This window comes from Geotrypetes seraphini, chromosome 2 (assembly GCF_902459505.1).
Source record: "Geotrypetes seraphini chromosome 2, aGeoSer1.1, whole genome shotgun sequence".
In the NCBI taxonomy this organism is placed as follows: Eukaryota; Metazoa; Chordata; class Amphibia; order Gymnophiona; family Dermophiidae; genus Geotrypetes; species Geotrypetes seraphini.
This window is the reverse complement of record NC_047085.1, coordinates 332,962,515-332,987,350: the sequence shown is the minus strand read 5'-3', so window position 1 is coordinate 332,987,350 and position 24,836 is coordinate 332,962,515. Positions and strand designations below refer to the sequence as shown.

The 24,836-nt window shown below is 45.7% G+C and overlaps 1 protein-coding gene across 6 annotated transcripts in view; it reads right to left on the bottom strand.

Moving 5' to 3' along the window:
- Positions 1-1,692: 1,692 nt before the first annotated feature.
- The window catches only part of NME8 (NME/NM23 family member 8), a 548,390-nt gene continuing 525,246 nt past the window's right edge, over positions 1,693-24,836 (bottom strand). For all 6 annotated transcript variants that reach the window (XM_033930225.1, XM_033930226.1, XM_033930230.1 and 3 more), the window contains one exon: positions 1,693-2,356. In XM_033930225.1, the coding sequence (XP_033786116.1) occupies positions 1,840-2,356 (517 nt within the window). In that variant the 3' untranslated portion in view covers positions 1,693-1,839. The remainder of the gene's footprint in view (positions 2,357-24,836) is intronic.

Sequence of the window (24,836 nt, the reverse complement as noted above, 5' to 3'; positions counted from 1 at the left end):
GGAGGGGGAACACATGGGAACATGCAGAAACCCAGAAAACCTCACTTTTTTAAACTTTCCCTGACGTCTCTCACAAGCTGTCCGCTCCTTGTACTCAAAGTGACCTGATAGAGCTGTGAGCAGATGGAGTCCAGTGTTTCTCAGTAGCTGTAGAAGAATTCACTGCCCAATGCTGGGAATGCTCTCATAAAGCTGATTTTTGAGCTGCCGGTCAGACTCTACTATCTGACTATGCTTCCACCCCAGCAGATCCCCGAATGCGCACCAGGATGGGTGGAAGCGCGAAAACGTAGCCGGTATGCTGCAGAATACTGCTGAGCCCCCTAAACATGCCTAACAGTCTGTGTTCGACCCCTGCTTAGCAGAAGGTGAGACTACTTCAGGGACAGCCCTGAGCTCCAAGGAAAACTATGCAGGCAGGCTAACAGGTACCCAAAAAAGGGATCTGCCTGTCAGCTACCGACCGAAGTCTGTGAATTCTCAAGCAGGCAGAGCTCCAAAATTGCTTCAAATACAAAATTACCCAAAAAGGGGATGACATTACATCGAATTTAAAACAATAAAATGGGGAGAGCAGAACACACACAGCTGCAGACATGCTTGCAGAAGGAAAAACTGTAGAGGGCGCTAAACAGATCAGTAAAGTACTATAGAGGCAGAGTGAAAAATCTGGAGTGGATTCCTTCTGCAGAGCATGCAAGTATGGGGAAATAACCCTATTGTCTAGAGCAGGGGTGTTAAAGTCCCTCCTCGAGGGCTGCAATCCAGTCGGATTTTCAGGATTTCCCCAATGAATATGCATGAGATCTATTAGCATACAATGAAAGCAGTGCATGCAAATAGATCTCATGCATATTCATTGGAGAAATCCTGAAAACCCGAATGGACTGCGGCCCTCAAGGAGGGACTTTGACATCCGTGGTCTAGAATATCTCACCTATTGCACTGGAATAAATTTTTATTAAATCAGTCCTGGAACTTTTGAACAGGCCTCGTATGTCACTAGATACTGAGACCAAAAAGGTTCGCTTTGCTCTCATCATCCCACAAAGCCTTCTCTCATGGAATGTCCCCTAAGTGTTTCTTCAGTAATGGCTTCCTTCCTACTACTTCCACATAGGCCATGTTTATGGATTATTTTTGAACAGTCAACATTTTCCCTGATTTCTATATGAGACCTCTTTTAAATTTCTTAGGCCTCTCAGTGACTTTTCTTCATCCATTGCTACTGGCTCTGGAAGGTTGGCCTGATTAAGACAATAACCTGATACTACCAAACTATTTCTACTTTACAGTGATTGACCCGACAGTTCCCCATAGGAAATTCAAACACATTGACATTTTCTTATAGCCTATCCTTAATCTGTACCTTTGAATTACTTTATCCTGGAGTTCATTCAGCATATTTAGGTCTTTGCTTCAAATTCAATTCACATAACAGAAATAGCTTGTTTCTTCATTCAGTAGTATTCGAAATAACCCTACTACTATGAATGGACACAGGTGAACCATCATTTATGTACCTTGCTAAGGCATTTTCTTTTTAGAAATGGAGATAAAGAAAAATTATAAAACATTTTATCAAAGCAAATGCAAATTAACTTTGATCATTTATAATATGTTGTACAAATCAGTGAACAAACTCCTACTTTAATGCTTTTTTAAAATTTTATTTTCTTAAACAGCAGGATTTGAAAAATTGAACAAGGATATAAAGACTTTTACAAGACAGTTTATTTAAATACATTGAACTATATTTTAGTGAAAGTAATTTAAGAATACACTATAGCATTTTCACAAAATACCTTTATATTGGCTAAAGTTTCTAGCAACAGCTGACTAGCCTTCATCTGCAACAGCTGGCTGGTCTTCCCCTGTAGCATCAGTCTGGTCTGCTTCTGCAATAGCAGACTGGTCTTCTATATTATCATCAGGTTGGTCTTTATCCACAACGCTTAGCTGGTCTTGTTCTTCATCAATAACTGGCTGATCTTCATCAACAACTGGCTGATCTTCAATTGGCTGATCTTCAGCAACAACTGGCTGATCTTCTGTACCAGTTGCCTGGACTTCTTCTCCTCCTTTTTCTTCTTCAGAAATTAATTGGTCTTCCCCTCTAGCAGTATTCTGGTCTTCTTCTGCAGTAATCTCCTTGGAAAATAATTCAATGCTTTCTATTGCATGCTTTGTATGTGATGAACCATGAACAGCATTTTTCAAAATACTCTTTGCAAATTGAGCTCGAAGAGAATTAGGAGAAGTCTGTTTTGCCAGTTCTGGATCTGTTGGACCCATTAAGTTCCTCCACTCTTCAACTGCATTTATTTTGCTTAAAGTCATTATCATTGATGGACCCCTGCAGAATTATACAAAAAGAGATTATGTTTTTACCATAATAATATATTTTCCAGTGTATTAGGTGTGTCATTCTGAACAAGCGGGTAATTTCCCCATTGCTGCAAGCTCTGCAGAAGGAATCCACTCTGGATTTTTTTTCTGTAACCCTCTTAGTTCATTGAGAGCTCTACTGCCACCTACAGTTAGTTTCAAAGCATGCAAGAGCTCCTCCAAGAGCAGGTGAATTAAGGAAAATGGGAAAACTTCCCAAGCACAAAACAGTTCTGCTCTAACAAATGAACAGGTGGAAATTAACCAAACCGAACAGAAACAACAAAAAAGCTCAGGTAATACTCCTTCAGATTTTGAAAATAGACTATATACAATTCTTCATGGCCCAAAGGGCTGGCTGACATTCAAGATACAGACTTGACATCCAAGATACAGAATGAGACAGTAGGCAGGCACAGGAAGGAGAGGGCAGGGGTCCAGAATGACACACCTAACTACTGGAAAAGATATAATCAAGGCAAGAACATAATCTTTTTTTCCAATGCAACAGGTGTATCATTCTGGACAAGCAGGACATACAAAAGCAGTCCCAGAAATCTAGGGCGGGCTGACTGCACCGGCCTATAATACTGAGGACCCAAAGGCAGAGTCCTCTCTAGCTGCAACATCCGCTCTGAAAAACTTGGCAAAGGTATGTAGAGTGGACCACGTTGCAGCTCTACAAATTCTGCTCGAGAGATTGCCCTAGCCTCTGCCCAAGACAAAGCTACACTTCTGGCTGAATGCCCCTTAACAGAAACAGGGGACTCATTCCCACAGATAATGTAGGCTGAATGGCCTTATGGATCCATCTAGAAATCATGGCTTTGGAAGCATGCGCACTTCAGTTAGTTGAATGAGTCAGCACAAACAGATGGTCAGAGTCTAAACTCATTGGTGACTTCTAGATACTGAAGAAGCACTCTTCTCACGTCCAACTTCTTAAAAATGTGGTCCTGCTTCCTAGAAACTCTAGACTGGAATACAAGTAAGCATACTTCTTGATTGACATGAAATGTTAAAACCACCTTCAGCAGAAAAGAAGGAACAGTGCATAGAGAGCCTCCATTCTCTGAGATTTTAAGGAAAGGTTCTCTACAAGAAAGAGCCTGGAGCTCCGAGACTCATCTCGCTGAGGTCAGAGCTACCAAAAAGATCGCCTTTAGCATAAAATCCAGTAAGGATGCCTCTTCCAGCAGCTCGAATGGAGCTTTGGTGGGACCTCGTAGAACCACATTAAGATCCCACAAAGGGAATGGTGATTTGATCGGTGGTCTGATGTGGAGAACACCCTTCAGAAATTTGTTGATGTCTGGATGAGATGCCAGTGTAGGCCTATGGTCCTGACAAGAGAGCCCTGTGACTTGGACCTGAAGGGAAACCACGGTGAGCCCCTTGTCAAGGTCAGCTTGGAGAAAAGCTAACACCACCGAAACCAGAGCTGAAAATGGCTCCACACACTCATGGGCACTCTAATGCTGAAAAGTCTTCTATGCTTTAGCAAAGGCAGAGACTATAGTCGGCTTCTTAGACTTGCACTTCACCTTCAAGAGCCATTTAGACTTGATAAAAGTGATAATGACCACCTCCAAATATCCTTTCCGCTCTAGCACTTCACCTTCAAGAGCCATGCAGTAACAACAAAGCGATCCGGATCCTCTATGTATATTGAACCCTGAGACCGAAGGTCTGGAAGCACCAGAAACTGAAGACCGGGTCCTGTAGGAAGATGCATCACATCTGTATACCACTGTTTGAGGGACCAATCTGGCACCACCAGAATTCCCTTTCCCTGATGACTTGCAATCCTTTGAATGATCCAGCCTATCAAGGACCAAGGAGGAAGGACGTACAAGAAGAGGCCCTGAGACCATGGCTGGACTAAAGCCTCTAGACCAGGGGTGTCCAACCTGTGGCCCAAGGGCCGCATGTGGCCCCATGAAGTATTTTGTGTGGCCCTGGTTGAGGGCAATGCAATGTTTTCCTCTGCTGCCCCCAGGTGTTTACCGTCTTGCTGGCTCCCTCCTCTGTCTTGCTGCAGCATGGCCCCAGAAACATTTTTTTCGGCCAATGTGGCCCAGGGAAGCCAAAAGGTTGGACACCCCTGCTCTAGACCCTAGCTTCCAGGCTTGTATCTTTCACTAAAGAACCTGTCTGCCTTCATGTACTATGCCGTTGCCATGAGGTCGAATCAAGGTCAACACCAGCACCAAACAATGGTTTGAAATGCTGTAGCTGACAGAGTCCACTTGCCTGGGTCTAAGGTCTGCTGAGGAACACCATCCTGGACAAGGACCATTCTCCCGGGTCCAGAAAGCACAGTTACTTACCGTAACAGGTGTTATCTAGGGACAACAGGTAGCTATTCTCATATATAGGTGACATCATCGACGGAGCCCGGATACAGACGTCTCACAAGCAGACTTGCTTGAAGAAACTCGAAGTTTTGAGTCGCCCAAACCGCGCAGCGGTGGGCGCGTCTCCTCAGTTCAGATAGCTAGCAGAGAAGGCAACCAGGGGAGGTGGGTGGGTTGTGAGAATAGCTGGATAACACCTGTTACGGTAAGTAACTGTGCTTTATCCCAGGACATGCAGGCAGGTATTCTCACATATGGGTGACCTCCAAGCTAACCAGAATGGGATGATGGGAGTGTTGGCAATTTAGGAGAATAAATTTTGTAATACTGTTTGGCCAAACTGTCCATCCCGTCTGGAGAAAGTGTCCAGACAATAGTGAGAAGTGAATGTATGTGAAGGACCAAGTATGTGAAGGACCAAGTAGCAGCTCTACAAATTTCCTCAATAGATGTAGATCTGAGGAAAGCTACTGAAGCTGCCATAGCTCTAACCTTATGGGCTGTGACTTTACTGTGAAGGGGTAGTCCAGCATGGGCATAGCAGAATGAGATACAAGCCGCCATCCAGTTGGAGATGGTACGCTTAGAAATAGGATGACCCAACTTATTGGGATCGAAGGAGACAAAAAGTTGAGGAGCAGTTCTGTGTGGTTTGGTGCATTCTAAATAGAAGGCCAAAGTACGTTTAGAGTCCAGAGTATGAAGAGCAACTTTTCCAGGATGAGAATTAGGCGTTGGAAAAAACAATGCAAGAACAATGGATTGGTTGAGATGAAATTCCGAGGAATTTAGGATGAGTACGAAAACCACTTTGTCATGATGGAACACTGTGAACGGTGAGTCAGTAACTAAAGCTTGCAGCTCACTAACTCGTTGAGCAGAAGTGAGGGCTATGAGAAACACCACTTTCCAAGTGAGATACTTCATATGAGCCTTATCAATTGGTTCAAATGGAGGCTTCATGAGTTGAGAAAGGACAACATTGAGGTCCTAAACCACAGGAGGCAGTTTGAGAGGAGGTTTGACATTGAAAAGTCTTTTCATGAATTTGGAAACCACTGGATGAGCAGAGAGGGGTTTCCCTTCAATAGGCTGATGGAAAGCCGCAATTGCACTGAGATGGACTTGGATAGATGTAGATTTGAGGCCAGAATTGGATAAGTGCAAAAGATAAGGAGAAATGCTGAGGCTCCTTATGATGAGAAAAACACCACATAGAAAATCTAGTTCACTTTTAGTGATGGCATTGTCTAGTGGTAGGCTTCTTAGAGGCTTCTAAAACATCTCTTACAGACTGAGAAAACTGAAGAGGGGTTATGTTGAGAGGTACCAAGCTGTCAGGTGTAGGGACTGCAGGTTGGGATGAAGTAGAGATCCTTGACTCTGTGTAAGCAGAGAAGGAAAAACTGGTAGAAGGTATGGCTCCCTGCTGCTGAGTTGAAGTAGAAGGTAGTACCAAGGTTATCTCGGCCACCGAGGAGCAATTAGAATCATGGTGGCATGATCGTTGTTCAACATGACCAGAGTCTTGAGAATGAGAGAGAATGGAGGGAATGCATAGAGGAAAAGATTTGACCATTCCAGAAGAAAAGAATCTGCCTCGAGGCGATGAGGAGAGTATATCCTGGAGCATAACTGAGGCAGTTTGTAGTTGTGGTGAGCTGCAAAGAGGTCTATTTGAGACGTTACCCACAGTGAAAAAATGTGATGAAGAGGGCAGTGGCGTACCTAGCATATGTGACACCCAGGGCCCATCATTTTTTGACACCCCCCCCATCTATATGAAAAATATGATTTTTAGTAAAATCTACATATCGCACAACAAGAGTGCACCTAGGAAAAGGCAGCATCTTAAACACTGAAGTGAGCACTAGAACACCAACACATACATTGTAAAACTAAACAAACCAGATCCTGCACAGTCAATTGATCCAGTACAGTCGATGCTATCAGAAAGCCATGTCCCTTTCATACACATAGACAGATACACTTTTGCCCAATATGGAATAATCACAAACTAAAAATAGAAATATGTAGACAAAAGTTAAACTGAACGGCCAAGAAACCAGACTCTGCATACAATGCAACACCACAACACCACAAAAACAGTAATACATGTCCTCTAATACTGTGCAAAATATAAAGACAATAGATGTAAATTTGAAAAACTGATACATAACAATCACCACTTTACAAATTAACAAATAAAAATAAAACAAATAATGAGAAATATGAAAATACCATTTTATTGAACTAATCCCCGTAAGCTCGGTCCTCATCCCCACAAACCACCGATTCCATCCACACAAGCCTTGAATTGTTTTATATTGAACTTATTATATTAAAGTATAAAAAGAAACAATATTCTGTACAATTGTCAATTTATAAATCAGCATCTTCTCCCCACTCTCTTCCCCATTTTCCTTCAGCGTCCTCAGCCCACTTTCTCTCCACTTTCCTTCAGCGCACGCACATAAAAACAAGCAAGTAATTTTATATCATTTTCATTCTATTCATTCATAAAAATTAAAATCTAAATAATGCCAGTCACATAACAAAACATGATTTTACAAAAATAATTCCCTGCAGTCAAGCCTGCAAGGATTACTAGATGTCTTTCAGCAGCTCCCCTCCCTCCCTCCCCGTTACCTTTGTGGCCAAGTCAAAATGATCTACTAACAATAAAATTTTAAAAACACAAAGCACATTGTACGCAGAGAAAATGTTAATTATCATTTATATTCCGTGGGTTTTCAAAGAGGTCAAGGCAGATGACTTTATGCAATGTTACCTCAGTAACAACTAAACAAAAATAGACAAATATACCCCCTCCCTTTTTATTAAACCGCGATAGCGTTTTTTAGCGCAGGGAGCTGCGCTGAATGCCCCACGCTGCTCTCGACACTCCCTGCGCTAAAAACTGCTATTGCAGTTTAGTAAAAGGGGCCCATAGTGCAAAATATAGACAGCATATATAAATTCTCAAAACGGACACATTTTGATCACTAAATTGAAAATAAAATCATTTTTCCTTCCTTTGTTTGGTAATTTCATCAGTCTCTGGTTGCACTTTATTCTTCTGACTGTGCATCCAATATTTCTTCCCTTCTTTCAGCCTCCTGTATGCTTCCTCTCCTCCAGACTTCATTCCCTCCCCCAACTTTTTCTTTGTTTCATCCTGTCCTCTTCTTTCTTTCTCTCTCCATGCCCCCTTTCTTTCTGTATGTCTGTCTTTCTCTCTCTCTCCGTGCCCCATTTCTTTCTTTCACCCTGCCCCCTTCTTTCTTTCTCTCTCCATGCTCCCTTTCTTTATCTATGTCTGTCTTTCTCTCTCTTTCCTCATGCCCCATTTTTTTCTTTCTTTCACCCTGCCCCCTTTCTTTCTTTCTGGATCCTTGTCCCCCCCCCCCTTGCTTTCTTTCTGGCTCCCTGGCTCCCCTCCTTTCTTTCTTTTTCTCTTCTCTCCCCCATGCCACCACCACTACCACTACCATGCTACCACCACCTCCGGGGAAAGGCTGCCACTGGCCATCGGAAACAGGCCAGTGCCGAATTCGCCCTTCTTTTCCCACGGGCCGACCAACTCTGGCTGCCCGACGTCAATTCTAACGTCGGAGAGGACGTTCTGAGCCAGCCAGGCAGCGATTGGCTGGCCCAGAACGTACTCTCCGACGTCAGAATTGACGTTGGACGGCTAGAGTTGCTCGGCTCGGGGAAGAGAAGCAGCAGGGAGGGAGAATTCGGCGCCAGCTTCTTTCTGTTGACGGCAATGGCAGCCTTTCCCCGGCGGCAGCCTATTGCCCGGTAAGTGGCCAGCTGAACACCCCCTCGGGCCTTGCACCCAGGGCGGACCGCCCCCCCACATCCCCTCCCTTGGTACGCCACTGGAAGTGGGGCGGAATAGAGTGTCCACTCGTAAATCTGCAGGAGACGACTCAAGTTGTTTGCCAAGCAATTCTTCGCCCCTTGAATGTAGACAGCTTTGAGGAAAGTGTTGTGGCGGATTGCCCAGTCCCAAACCTTCATAGCTTCTTGACAAAGGGAGGCAGACCCCGTCCCTCCTTGTTTGTTGACATAATACATGGCAACTTAGTTGTTCATCCGAATGAGGACTACTTGGTCGTGAAGCAGATGTTGAAAAGCATTGAGAGTTTTGAGGATCGCTCTGAGTTCCAACAGATTGATATAACACTGACGATCCGTACTGGTCCATAGGCCTTGAGTACGGAGACCATCGAGATGAGCGCTCCAAGCGTAGGTCGAAGAGTCTGTCGTGAGGACCTTCTGATGGGGGGGCGTTTGAAAAAGCAAGCCTCTGGAAAGATTGGAAGAGAGCATCCATCAACGGAGAAACTTCTTCAATGAAGGAGTGACTGAGATGTGTTCAGAAGGAGGGTTGCAAACTTGCGTCCATTGAGATGCCGGGGTCCACTGAGGAATTCTGAGGTGAAGGGAGGTGAAGGTGGCCTTCTCTGAGATCCTCCCAGTACCAAGAGCAGATGGAAAGAGACAAGGGGAATTGCAAGTAATCAACGCCTGGATGAGACGATGGTGTGAAGAAGAAGGCTTCGACTTCGTGCGCAACTGGACGGCGTTCTGGGGAAAAAGCAAGTACTACAGAAGGGACGGACTACACCTCAACAAAGAAGGAGCAAGAGTTTTGGCAGGCAACATGAAGAAGGCAATCGAGAAGGCTTTAAACTGAAAGATAGGGGAAAGCCGACAGTCGACCACCGGTCGATGGCACGGATAGCAGGATGCCCCGACGAAGAAGCCAAGGAAAACTACTCCTACACAAGAGAAGACGACCTCACGGCAAATAAGGGAGAAAAAGCAGGAAGGGACAAATCAGACACAGGAGGGGACGACCACACAGCAAACAAGAGTGATAACACAGGAGCAGTTAAGGATATCGTAATTGAAACTACAGGGACGGCCAAGAGTAGAAGGTCCAAAAAGGTAACACGTAGGGAACTTAGATGTATGTATACGAATGCTAGAAGTCTAGGTAACAAAATGGGGGAACTAGAGACAATAGCAAGACATGACATATTGGATATCATTGGCATAACAGAAACATGGTGGAATGAAGAAAACAAATGGGACACAGTACTACAGGGATACAAGCTGTATAGAAGAGATCGAGTAGGGCAGAAGGGTGGAGGTATTGCTCTATATATTAAGGAGGGAATAGATTCTGTTGAAATGGTTACAACAGAAATGAAAGAGAAGCTTGAGTCACTCTGGATCAAGATTCCTGGTCAATTTGGAGCAGATACGAAAATTGGCCTTTACTATCGTCCCCCAGGACAGGCGGAGGAAACTGACTCAGAAATGATGGAGGAAATCAAACAAGAATGCAAGACAGGCAATGTAATTATATTGGGAGACTTCAATTTCCCAGGGATAGACTGGAAACTAGCAACCTCCAACTGCGGCAAGGAGGCCAAGTTCCTGGAGGTGCTAGGGGATTGCTTCCTGGAACAAATGGTAAAAGAGCCGACAAGAGGCAACGCCACCTTGGACTTGGTCCTAAATGGCCTCACGGGACCGATAACAGTAGTGGAAGTCATGGTTCCACTGGGAACGAGTGATCACAATGTAATTAACTTTAAACTTGACATCGGGAAAGGGAAACATGCCAAAACCTTAACCACCACATTGAACTTTAAAAAGGGTAAATACGATAGCATGAGAGCCATGGTAGAAAAACGACTCGAAAAGAAGGTGGACAAACTTGAAACGGTAGATCAGGCATGGTCCCTACTGAAAAATACTATCACAGAAGCACAAGATCTCTACATTCCGAGGATTTCCAAAGATCGGAGATCAAAGAGCAAAAGAGAACCGGCATGGCTTACCAAACAGGTGAAGGAAGCCGTAAAAGAAAAGAAGGACTCTTTCAAAAAATGGAAATACATAAAGACAACCGAAGCCTGGAACAAACATAAAGATGATCAGAAGAAATGTCACAAGGCGGTGAGGGATGCAAAACAGGAATATGAGGAAAAAATAGCCCAGGAGGCCAAAAACTTCAAGCCCTTCTTTAGATACGTGAAAGGGAAAAAACCTGCAAAAGAGGCAGTCGGACCCTTGGACGACCAGGGAAGAAAAGGGTACATCAAGGAAGATAAACAAATCGCAGACAAACTAAATTCCTTCTTTGCGTCCGTCTTTACGAAGGAGGACACCTCAACAATACCTGAAGCGGAGAAAGTGTTTGCAGGAGAAATAGAAGACAGCCTCACCACAGTTGAAGTGGACTTAGACCAGATATACTATCAGATCGACAAACTTAAAAGTGACAAATCCCCTGGACCGGATGGAATTCACCCGAGAGTCTTAAAGGAATTGAAGGTTGAAATCGGAGAGTTATTGCAAAAACTTGCAAACCTGACAATCAGAACTGGACAGATACCGGACGACTGGAGGATAGCGAACGTCACCCCAATTTTCAAAAAAGGATCAAGAGGGGAACCGGGCAACTATAGACCTGTGAGTCTTACGTCTGTCCCCGGCAAGATGGTTGAAGCAATGATCAAGGATAGCATGGTCCGGCACTTGGACGCACACGACTTGATGAAACCCAGTCAACACGGATTCAGGAAAGGGAAATCATGTTTGACGAATTTACTCCAATTTTTTGAGACCGTGAACGAGCAAATTGATAGTGGGAAGCCGGTGGACATAATATACTTGGACTTCCAGAAAGCGTTCGACAAAGTTCCACATGAAAGACTTCTCAGGAAACTACAAAGCCATGGCATAGAGGGGGATATACAAAGATGGATAGGCAAATGGCTGGAAAACCGAAAGCAGAGAGTGGGCATAAATGGGAAGTTCTCCGACTGGGAGAAAGTGACTAGTGGTGTACCCCAGGGCTCGGTACTTGGGCCGATCCTTTTTAATATTTATATCAATGATCTGGAGGAAGGAACATCCAGTGAGATCATCAAGTTTGCAGACGATACAAAACTATGCCGGGCGATCAGATCGCATGAGGATAGAGAGAAACTCCAGAGCGACTTGTGTCGGTTAGAAACATGGGCGGAGAAATGGCAGATGAAGTTCAATGTGGAGAAATGCAAGGTAATGCATTTAGGAAATAAGAATAAGGAATACGAGTATACAATGTCAGGTGCAACTCTGGGGAAGAGTGAACAAGAAAAGGACCTGGGTGTACTGATAGATAGGACCCTGAAGCCGTCGGCACAATGCGCGGCAGCGGCAAAGAAGGCAAATAGAATGTTGGGCATGATAAAGAAAGGAATCTCGAGTAGATCGGAGAAAGTTATAATGCCGCTTTATAGGGCAATGGTCAGACCACACTTGGAATACTGCGTCCAACATTGGTCTCCCTACCTAAAGAAGGATATAAAACTGCTGGAGAGGGTGCAGAGACGAGCAACAAAACTGGTGAAGGGTATGGAAAAACTGGAATACGAGGACAGACTTATAACACTAGGATTATTCTCCCTTGAGAAAAGGAGACTGCGTGGGGATATGATCGAGACCTTCAAAATACTGAAAGGAATCGACAAAATAGAGCAGAGAAGATTATTTACGTTGTCCAATTTGACACGGACTAGAGGACATGTAATGAAGCTAAGGGGGGACAGGTTCAGGACTAATGTCAGGAAGTTCTGCTTCACTCAGAGAGTGGTTGACACCTGGAATGCCCTCCCTGATGAGATTATTGCGGAATCGACCGTCCTAGGCTTCAAGAGCAAACTAGATGCATATCTCCTTAAGAGAGGCATGTAAGGATATGGTGGACTATAAATTACGACAGGTGTACACCTGGCAGGGCCTCCGCGTGTGCGGATCGCCGGACTTGATGGACCGAAGGTCTGATCCGGAGATGGCATTTCTTATGTTCTTATGTTCTTAAGTCTGGCAAAAGGAGTCATGTGTACTGTGGAGGCCATGTGACCCAGAAGTACCATCATATGTCTCGCTGAGATGGAAGAGTGGGAAGACAATGTATGACATAGTTGAAGAAGAGCTTCCATTCATTGTTGTAGAAGGAATGCTCTGAGTTGGACAGTGTCCAGAACAGCTCCAATGAACTGTAGATTCTATGAGGGCTGAAGTTGAGATTTGAGAAAGTTGATTTCGAATCCCAGACTTTGTAGGAACCAGGTAGTCTGTTGGGTCGCTACAATAACAAGTTTCAAGTTTTATTTTGATTTGCTAAATCGCTTATTCCAATTTACTAAGCGAGTTACAATAAAATACGTTTAAACATGTTGGTTAAAATTTTAAAACAAAATAATGGGTTAGACTGACGAACTTACAGACTAATTGGTACACAAGGAACGGAGGAATTAAATTACAAATCAGTGCTTTAAAATAAAATAACCTCTTGAGATGTGGAATCTTTGATGAGCCAGTTGTCTAGGTAGGGAAATGTCTGAAGACCATGATTTCTTAGAGCTGCTGCTACCAGTACCAGGCACTTGGTGAACACTCTGGGAGATGAGGCCAGGCTGAAGGGTATTGAAAATGTAGATTCCCCATCCAAAATCTGAGGTACTGACGGGAGGCCAGATTAATAGGGATATGAGTGTAGGCCTCCTTGAGATCCAGAGAGCATAACCAGTCGTTCTGCTCGAGAGGGGGATAAAGGGATGCCAAGGACAACATGCAAAACTTTTCTTTGATTAAAAATTTGTTGAGATCCCTGAGATCTAGAATGGGTTGCAGAATGGGTTCCGTCTTCTTCGGAACAAGGAAGTTACGGATGTAAAACGCCCTGTTCTGCTGTTCCAAGGAAACTGGTTCGATGGCATGGAGATGAAGCAGAGCTTGAGCTTCCTGAAGAAGGGCGGTCTGGGATGGATTGGAAGGATACTCTCTTGGAGGAAGCTCTGGTGGAATCTGAGAGAAATGAAGAGAGTATCCTTCCCTGATGATGGAAAGTACCCAGAGGTCGGATGTAATTATCCTTCATTGGTGTCAGAAATGATGGAGATGACCTCCTATAGGGGAAAAAAGAGACAGAGTCAGAACGGTGGAGGTTATGCTCTGTTTTAAACAGTCAAAAAGGCTGAGTAGCCTTAGGTGCAGCAGAAGGTTGAGGTTTCTGTTGTTTTTGAGGCTGCTGTTTCTTTAGAGGAGGGCAATTATAAGTAGCCGTCCTCGGAGTAAAACGCCGCTGATAAATAGAAGCAGGGCGTGCAGGTTTTGCAGGAGCTGGCTTCGGCTTGGGTCTGACAATAGAAGCAAAGGATTTCTCATGGTCAAACAATTTCTTGGTGGCTGCCTCGATGGATTCATCGAAGAGGTCATTGCCGTCACAAGGGATATTAACCAAGTGGTCTTGAAGATTAGGGTCCATGTCAATGGTACGAAGCCAAGCAAGACGACGCATAGCCACAGAACAAGCAGCTGCCCGGGCAGACAACTCAAAGGCATCGTAAGATGACTGCAGGAGATGCAATCTGAGTTGGGATAAAGAAGCCAGGACTTCTTGAAATTCAAAATGCTTTTGAGTATCCAGATAAGTCAAAAACTTTGGCAATAGAGAAATAAGGAATTCAAAATAAGTGATGAATTGAAAATTATAACTGAGGACTTTAGAGGACATCATAGCATTTTGATAGATGCAACGTCTGAATTTGTCCATAGTTTTCCCTTCCCTTCAAGGAGGAACGGTGGCATAAACCTTGGAAGGATGGTACCTCTTTAAGGAGGACTCAACAAGCAGAGATTGATGAGATAACTGTGAGTTATCAAACCCTTTGCGATGCACAGTTTTATACCTAGAGTCCAATTTTCCTGGAACAGCTGGTATGGAAAAAGGTGTTTCCATGCATCGACCAAAAGTCTGATTCAAAAGCTTATGAAGTGGAAACTTAAGAGACTTTGCCAGAGGTTGAGGAAGATGCATGACTTCGAGATACTCCTTAGAGTATTTGGAGCCAGTATCTAATTGAAGGTCCAAGTCCACAGCCATCTGATGAAGAAAAGATGAGAAAGATAGCTGATCTGCTAATGCTTTGCCTCGAGAAGGACTTGAGGACGTCGAGGCAGCCTGGGTTGAAGATGAAGCTTCGGCAGGTAAAAAGGCATCAAAGGAATATGGTGACTTGGACGAGGCATTCGAAACCGGGACATCCTCGAGGTCTGGCATTGGAGACCTCGAACGAGGAGTCGGTGGTCTAGTTGAGGTTAGAGTAGATCGAGGCTTAGTGGAAGAAGGTCTTTCTTTAGAAGAAGAACTATGCCTGGAAGGATGCCTCGAAGAAGGCCTCGATTGTCGATGAGAACTATGCCTGGAAGCAGATCTCGAAGATCGAGGATACTTCGCCTCGGAGATGGAAGCAGCCGATGGTATCAACGAATGTATGGGACTGGAGGCTGTAGATCGAAGCTTCAGAGGCTTAGTGGAGGAACCTCTATGCACTCCCAAAGACTCTGCTCCTTGTATAGAGTGTGAGGATTCCTTCCGAGGCACTTGCAAAGAATCTGCTCCTTGCTTTACATGCACTGATGCCAGACCAGACACTCGCAGAGACTCTGCTCCCTGCAAAGAGTGTGGAAGGTCAGCCAGAGGCAGTGGAAGTGGCTCGAGCTCACGGGAGACTGCTGAATGCCCAGGCTAGATAAGAGGAAGAAGCTTTGGTCCCATATTAGTAAGGAACTGAATGAATTGCTTCTCCAACATGGTCTGGAAAAAAGCCGGCAAGGATGGATCCGCGACTGAAACCGGACCACCTGCCTTGGCTGGAGGTTCCTTCGAGTGTGCTTCGACTTGGAATTCTTAGGCACTTTAATCACTACCGCTGGAACCGACTGCTGAGCTATCTGACCTGAGGAAACAGGGGAAAATACAGCAGATGTCATCGAAGAAAGAGCCACTGCAAATGACGAAGGTTTGATGAGGCACGAGGTAGAAGCAGTAGAAGCAGGAGGAACCTCGGTAGGAGTCGAGGCCGAGGTCGCCTTTGAAGTCGAGGGATCAGTAGAAGATTCCATCTCAAAGAGCTCGGCCACCAAAATACAATCACGATTGAGAGCTCGAGGCTGAAGCGTTTGACAGCATAGGCACGATCTAGGATGATGTTTAGGCCCAAGATACTTGAGGCAGCGACGGTGTGGGTCCGTAAGAGAGATCCCGCATTGACACTTGTCACACTTCTTGAAGCCCGTGAGAGGCCGGGACATAGAAGTGAAAATAGCCGCTGCAAGATCAAAGCTCTCGGGCTGCGGCCGAGCAGCCTGTCCTGAAAAACGGACAGAAGAGGAAAAAATTTTTTTTTTTTAAAACTGAAAATAAAATAGAGAAAATAAGAACAGCGATTCGTGAGGAAAAAAATAACAAACCGCGGTTCAGAGAAGGCACAAGTAACGAAGTTAACGCAGAGAGTGAAAGACGGACTTCTTGGCTCCGCGGAAAACTGAGAACTGAGGAGACGCACTCTATGCTGGGTGGGAAGGCACTCGCGCATGCGCGGTGCGGGCGACTCGAAACTTCGAGTTTCTTCAAGCAAGTCTGCTTGTGAGGCGTCCGCATTCGGGGTACGTCGATGATGTCACCCATATGTGAGAATACCTGCCTGCTTGTCCTGGGATAATCTGTCTACTGAGAATGTCTGCCTGAACATTGTCCACACCCGCCACGTGGGCTGTGGATAAAGCCATCAGATGTTTTTCCGCCTAGGAGAAGAGCATCAGAGCCTCCAAACTCAGCAAGGGACAATTTGTGCCCCCCTGACAGTTGACAGAGGCTACCACCATTGCATTGTCGGATAAGACCCGAACGGCTTTCCGATGGAGACACTGTTGAAATCTCAATAAGATCAGACGGATTGCTCAAAGTTCCAATCGAATGATCAATTATCTGTTCTCCAGCACTGTCCACCGGCCTTGCGCCGGGACAGATCTGCAAATGGCTTCCCAACTGGACAGACTCAAGTCCATTGTCAGGGTCACCCCATCCAAAACCCGCAGAGGAAGCCCTCTGTCCAGCATCATAGGATTCTGCCACCGCTGCTGAAGGCTGCCACCAACCAAGGCAGCATCACACCCAGCAAATCCCACTGGGGATTCCATTGAGTCAGGAGGGACAGCTAAAGAGGTCAGAGTTGAGCTCTGACCCACGGTATCACATCTATGGTCGCGACCATGAGCCCCAGTACCTGCAGGTACTGCCAGGCCATCGGAGCCTGAACCCCCAACAGGGCCCGAATGGTACTCTGTAGTTTGTCCTGGAGTCCAGCAGAAGCACCTGGTTCCTGGCTGTGCAGAACCAGACTTCCAGATACTCCAAGTCCTATGTCAGTTCGAGGTGGCTCTTCCTCAGGTTGATCACCCAGCCGAGATGTTTCAGCAAGCACACCACCTGGTGGACCGCCTTGCGGCCCTCCTCCAGTGAGTGGGCTCTGATCAGCATGGATGTACTAGCATGCCCTGTGAGCGCAAGTGAGCAGCCACTACCACCAAGACCTTAGTGAAGGATCATGGCACTGATGCCAGCCCAAAGGGCAGAGCTGCGAATTGGAAGTGCTGTCTAAACACATGTAATCTCAGAAATATCCTGTATTCTTGAAATATCACTATATGGAGGTACGCTTCCATGAGATCCAAAGAAGCCAAGCATACCCCAGGTGCCACTGCTGCCATAACTGAATGCCCTGCTTCCATCTGGAAATGCAGAACTCACAGGAAGGCATTCACAGCCTTTAGGTCCAGAATAGGATTCCAATCTTAGGAGCCTTTATTTGGCATGATGAAGTAGATCGAGTAATTCCCAGAGCCCAAGTCATCTTTAGGAACAGGTTTTATGGCTGCCAGAGCAAGCAATCTATGAACTTTGGCCCACATGCGCTGTGCTCCTTCCGAACCCCCCGTGGACAAAGACCTGAAGAAATCTGACTGGGTTGGAAAAAGTGTAACCTGAGCCCTTTTCTGAGTACTTTGAGGACCCACTGGTCTGAAGTCATCCTCTGCTACTCTGGTAGGGAGGCCGAAATCCGCCCCCCATTCCGAGAGAAAGAAGCGCCAGAGGCCTGGCACCAGAACTTCTTCTTAGAGGGAGGAGGAAGTTTGTTGGAGAACTGTTGATGGAATGGACCTCTGAAGCGAGGTCTGGATGGAGCTCCAAAGGGTTGTCTGGTTGCTGGGGTCCGGCGTGCTGAGGGCTCTGGTAGGGACAAAAATTTGGCTGATCGGAATCCCATTCTGGGCGAGGCAGCAAACCGGAAAGGACCTGAGATCACAGTCCTGAACCCTGGCCATAAGATCATCCAGACCCTGGCTATACAAGAGCAGACCTCTGAAAGGTAACCTGCTCAGCGTAGCCTGAAAAGAAAATCACTGGATCACTGACTGACTGATCCACTGACTGACTGACTGATCCACAGCGTTCGCTGTGCTCCAAACTTAGAAAAACAACATCCATCATGCTATAGAGGGTATCCGCCCAAAAATTCACCCGAGAAACCAGGAGTCTTGGTCTCTAAGGACAACCTCCTTGGGATCTTGGTGCAGTGTTGAGGAACATGCAAGGACAAAAAAGGGTGTGGCTACCAAAGATCTCACTTCCTCCGCCGCAGAATCGAAAAAGGCGCATGAGAATAAAATCCACTCGCCTGTCCTGAACATCTTTCAGGATAATCCTTACATCTGAGGGCAAGGAAGTGTGCTTAGGACCTACACCACAGCAGGTTTATGGGACACAGGTTTATGGGACACCAACGTGCCATGGTCCTAGCACCTTTAAAAGGGACCATCCGGGGACTCCCAGACCTCTGAGAAAAAACTTAGCCAATCCGGATGGACAGGAAAGGAAATGGACAGGGATGCTGATCACTCATGAAGGAACAATCTGCCAGTTCCTGGTGATCTGAAATCAGGTTCAGGAACCTGAGGACTCAGAAAGAGTAGGCCATCAGCCAGTTCGAAATAGCCTGCGCACAGCCGGGACAGCCCCAGGAACTGGGGACCTGCTGGGAGGAGGATCCCAAAGATCCACCAGATAAGCCACATTGTTGGACGCTGCAGAAAAACCTGCGACAGAAAAAGGACAGAGACAGAGGCAGAAGCGATGGCAGGAACCGTCCGTATGCTCTCCAGTGTCCCTAAAAGGAAACACAGAGACATGCTGGAATCCAGGGGGGAGAGCAGATCCCCTCTGCAGCACTGGATTCAGAGTGGAAGAAGCAGGCAGTCTTTTTCAACCAGAAAAGCCTGACATATTATATTGACAAATGCTGGCAGAAAATATGCACCGGCGGCAAGAGCCCCTCTGCATGCCTCAGTTTTAGAGCGCTTAGCCACTGAATGAGATTTTCCCCTGAAACTGCGCTTGCGTTTCTATGCAGCACATTTTGCACCCGTTAGAGGTGGAGGTAGAAGTGGAGGCAAAAGGGTCTCTCCATAGGAGGAAAATGCAGAATCTGCACATGCCTCACCCCCTGCATGGGCTGCGGCGCACGTGAAACACGGCCGCAAATTTGCCATCCATCCACTGCAATTAAAGCATAAATCTATGCCATCCTGTCCTGAGGTGGACATCTGTGAAGTTTGGAGCAAAAATGAAGCTCCTATTCCCCAAAAATACACTTTTAAAAGTGTAAATGAAAATCCAAGTTGGCCACCGCGGGTGCCGATTTTGCCATAAAACAACCTGGGAAAAACATAGGGATCTTAGGAAAATTTTAATTTTGCGATTTTACAGGTGGAGGCTGGGTAGAGTATGCAGGGAACTCCCTTATAAACTGCATTCAGATACTAACAGTGACAATGTGCTGCACAGAATCAAATGGCAAACAGGCTAACATCAGAGCATGCATGGAGATCAGTACCTCAGGAGCTGAGAAATTGGATTTCAGGTCTTCTGACCGCCTCACCTTCCTTGTCATCTCAGAAAATGACCACCAAGATCCCTCAGGATAAATAAGGAAGACACACAGTCCGGTCCCGATTCCGGACGCACCTCCACAGGACCAAGCAGCCTGCACTCTACCCCATAGCGGATAGACCCGGGGTGAGACAGCTTCCAATCCCGGAGCCCCGATCTGTCCTGCAGTTTTACTAACAGGTAATCCCCAGAAGCAGACAATATAAACACAAAAGTCTGCAATCTACCGCCGAAGGATGTCCCTGAAGAGTGAATCCACAGCACTAGGGCAAGACCCATGCCAAAAATCAAATTAAAAAGACTAGAAATGTAAAATTAATCACGAGTAGAAGAGACAAGACCCAGCAGCCAAGGCTGCAGGAACTAGACTGGCATTCCAGGGTATGTAACAGGAGATAAGCACTGAGGGAGGGGCTGAAGTTTGATTTGGAGTTCCCTACAGCACAAGGCTGGAAGAGTTACATCACCCGCTGGTGAAGATTCCAGAGGTTATTGTACAAGAATTTGCATTTCTTGGGTTCTGCGGCTTCTGTGCTCTTTTGAATAGGATATCACTGTTTCCAGGACCTGAGAAGAGAAACTCCCAGCTCAGCAGGCTAGCCACCCTTTGCTCAAGGCAAGAATGCCCAGGAGAGGCTAAGCCAGATGTGCTCACTTCTCCATCATGTGCAGAGCTGCATATGACACACGGAAGCTCCTGAGGAGCAGAATTTGTGCAATCCTGGCATGGATTAGTGGTAAAAGAGCCCAAGAACTCCATCCCAACAAGTTTTGAGGCAAAAAAATTGAATTGGATCTGTATGGAACTTTTGAATAAAAGATTGCTAAAAAATCCAAGATGACTGCTGTCTATTTTCTATTTTTAGGTATTTATATATTGCCTATCAAAGTTATCTAAGCAGAGAAAATGCTTGACTACCTAATTGTAAACAATCTGTCCTGGTGTGCTCACAATCTATCTGATGTAACTGGGGCAATAGGGGATTAAGTGACTTGCACAGGGTCACAAGGAGCAGCATGGGATTTGAACCTACAACCTCAAGATGCTGAGGCTGTTGCTCTAATCACTGCACCATTCCTTCCTGTCAGATTCTGGCACCAAAAATCACTCAACCCCCCCCTCCAAAAAAAAAACAACAAACAAAAGTCAAAAACTGGTGAATTTAGGATTCTTAAGGAGGGGGAACACAGAGGAACATGCAGAAACCACCCCAAAATTGTAATTTCAGACTCTCCCCCTTCCCCCGATTCATCTCATAGGCTGTGACTAGAGAATGACATGGAGAAAAAATATGTCCCTATCTCCGCTCCTTCCCCACAAACTCGGTCCCCATCCCCATGAGCTTGGTCTCTGCCCCTGCCCCATCCTCGAGAGCTCTGTCCCCATAAACTATCTGATCCCATCTGTACAAGCCTTGAAAGTACAGTTACTTACTGTAACAGTTGTTATAAGAACATAAGAAGCGCCATCTCCGGATCAGACCTTCGGTCCATCAAGTCCGGTGATCCGCACACGCGGAGGCCCTGCCAGGTGTACACCTGGCATAATTTTAGTCACCCATATCCCTCTATGCCTCTCGTAAGGAGATGTGCATCTAGTTTGCTTTTGAATCCTAGGACGGTCGATTCCGCAATAACCTCCTCTGGGAGAGCATTCCAGGTGTCAACCACTCTCTGCGTGAAGCAGAATTTCCTGATATTTGTCCTGAACTTGTCCCCCCTTAGCTTCATTCCGTGTCCTCTTGTCCGTGTCAAATTGGACAATGTAAATAATTTTTTCTGCTCTATTTTGTAGATTCTTTCAGTATTTTGAAGGTCTCGATCATATCCCATATCAAGGGGGAACAATCCCAGTCTCTTCAGTCGATCCTCGTATTCCAGTTTCTCCATACCCTTTACTAGCTTCGTTGCGCGTCTCTGCACCCTCTCCAGCAGGGATAGCAGGCAGATATTCTCAACATGTGGGTGATGTCATCCACAGAGCCCCAAAGTGGACAGCCTCACAAGCAGACTTGCTTGTAGAACTTCAGAAAGTTTGCGAGTGCCTTCCTACCAAACATAGGTGTGCGTCTCCTCAGTTCAGATAGCTAGCTAAGAAGCCAACCAGGGGAGATGGGTGGGATGTGAGAATAGCTGCCTACTGTCCCTGGTAAGTAACTATGCTATATCCCATGACAAGCAGGCAGCATATTCTCAACATGTGGATGACCTCCAAGTTAACCAGAATGGGATGGTGGAGTGTTGGCAAATTAGGAGAATAAATATTGTAAAACTGCCTGGCTGAAATGGCCATCCCATCTTGAGAAAGTATCCAGACAATAATGAGAGGTGAATGTATGAACCAAGGACCAAGTGGCAGCCTTGCAGATTTCCTCAATAGGAGTAGATCTAAGGAAAGCTACAGATGCCGCCATGGCTCTAACTTTATGGCCTGTGACTCGACCCTGGAGATGCAGTCCACCTGAGCATAGTGGAAAGAGATGCAAGCAGCCAACCAGTTGAAGTTAAGTGCAGTCGTTGTAGTTCTTTTCACCTTTGATGATCCAAATTCTAGCCTGTACTGGATCGTGTTGTGATCGCTGTTTCCTAATGGGGCTAGTACCGCCACCTCCTTAGCGGGTCCCCCTAGTCCGTTGAGGATTAGGTCAAGAGTGGCATCACCCCGTGTTGGTTCCGTGACCAGCTGTTCCATGAAACAATCCCTCGTGACTTCCAGGAATTTGGTCTCCCTCATGCAGTTTGAGTGCCCAATACTCCAGTTTATTCCCGGGTAGTTGAAGTCTCCCATCACCACCACACTTCCGCTTTTGCATACCTGCCTCAGTTCATCCTCCAGATCCTGGTCGATTTCTTCCATTTGTCCAGGTGGGCGATAGTACAGACCCAATTTTATGTCTGCTCCAGTTCCTCCTGGTAGCTTAACCCATAGTGATTCCAAGTCATCCGCCCTTACTGTTGTTTCCATTCTGGTTGAAGGTATGGAATCTTTTATATATAGCGCTATTCCTCCACCCTTTTTGTGTGACCTATCTCTCCTGTAGAGTTTGAATCCTGGTAAAGCCACATCCCATTCATTGTCATCAGTCCACCATGTTTCTGTGACTCCAATTATGTCTAGGCCCTTTTTGCTGGCTAGGATTTCCAGCTCTCCCATTTTAGCCCTTAGGCTCCTAGCATTAGTGTATAGGCAAAGTAAGTCCCGTTTGTTCGCCTTTCTTGCTGTTTTTCCTCGTGGTTTGGCGCTCCTGGCCCCCTCATGAGTTGCCAGACCCCAAGCCTCGTCTCGGTCATCATCCTCCTGTGGTGTGTCTGTTTCGACCTCAGCCTGTTCCCCTGTTTTTGGTTGTCCCTCTGGAATCTGTTGTTCTCTATTAGTGCTGCTTGCCAGTTTTATTTGTGCACAAGACCCCTGCAATTCTCCCTTAGGTCCTTTTTCAAAAAGTTCCCACTCAGACCTGAGCCCTCTTTTACAGTGTCCTTGCTCAATATCTTTGGCCCGGGTCCCCTGCATTCAAAACAACCATTCAGGAAGCAGCAGTATTACCACCTCAGAAGTCTTATCCAAACAAACGTTCATTCTCATCTTCCAAAAATTATAATTCTCAGAAGTCGTATCGATCCATTTAAACTACAGGCTTCTGCCAGATCATCTCAGGACAAACAGTCTCAGACACAGATCCAGTCGGTGGGTCAGAAACCTCAGCAATCTTTTTGACAAACTTCCCCTTCCCTCGATCCCGGTGGGAGGGCATTTACTCTACTTTCTCAATGCTTGGCAGACTGTTACATCCGATGCTTGGGTGCTCTGGATAGTCCATCAAGGATACCGCATATATTTTCAATCTTCTTCTCCATGGTGCCTGCCGTTGCACCAAGAAGTTCAGAGGTTACACTTTCTCCCATTACAACAAGAGCTGATTCGACTTTTATCCATTAATGCCATAGAACCAGTTCCGGTGGATCAAAGGGGTCAGGGATTCTACTCCAGGTATTTCCTGATTCCAAAGAAAACAGGGAGTATCCATCCCATATTGGACTTGTGCAATCTCAACAGGTATATAATGAGGGAAAGATTTTGAATGCTTACAGTATCCTCCATAACCCCTCTCCTTCAGAAGGGAACATGGCTAACATTGATGGACATGCAGGATGCCTATCTCCATATCACCATTCATCAGTCACACAAGAAATATCTCCTATTTGTATTCTAGAAGCATCATTATCAATACAAGGTGCTTCCGTTTGGTCTGTCATCCACTCCAAGAGTCTTTACAAAGTGTGTCATCCTCATTGTGGCGCATCTCTGCAAACAGGGCCTGTTGATAATTTCCATATTTGGACGATTGGTTATTTCCACTATGACCCCAAGCCTCAACTGCCAAGCATTAAGTCAGACGATAAACTTACTCTTACGACTGGGATTTCTAATCCATTTTCCAAAGTCTCATCTTTACCCATCTCAGTTGCTCCAGTTTATAGGAACAATATTTCAAACACAGAACACCACGGTTTATCTGCTGCCTGCACGGGCTCATGCACTTCAAGACCTGATTCGCAAATGGCGGCCGAGCCTATTCTTTCCCTGTTTGGACATATGTCTTCTACAGACCAGGTGCTACGACTAGCGCGCCTCAAGATGAGAACACTTCAGTGGTTTCTGAAATCTAACTGAAACCAGTTCTTGAAACACTTTTGACAAAAATTATGTTAATACATCATGTGCTTCAGGACTTACATTGGTGGCTTCACAGGAACCATCTGTCTCAGGGTATCCCATTTCATCCTCCTCAACCTATGATCACCATAACTACGGATGCATACAAAAGAGGTTAGGGACCTCATCTGGAAACCTGGTCCCCAGCGTTCTCAAATCACAGCATAAACTTTCTAGAACTTTATGCTATCCAGTTGGCCTTGAGGGTATTCCGCCCTTGTCTGCGCAATCACATCATTCAGATTCACACAGACAATTAAGTGGCCATGTTTTATATAACTAGAGAATCTGATGAAATGTTTTAACATCTTTCAACAGGTCCTGATTCCAAACAATTTCAGGAAAAAATTGGGGAACTACAAAGTACTCTAGAAAACTTCTGGAAAAAACATAAACAGGATAAACTTTAAAAATTACAAAGGGACACTCAGGATTACACACAGGGCTCGGTGTATCCTTGGTTAAATAAACAACAGGATCTACAAGGGGCATCTTCTGTTGATACCGGCAA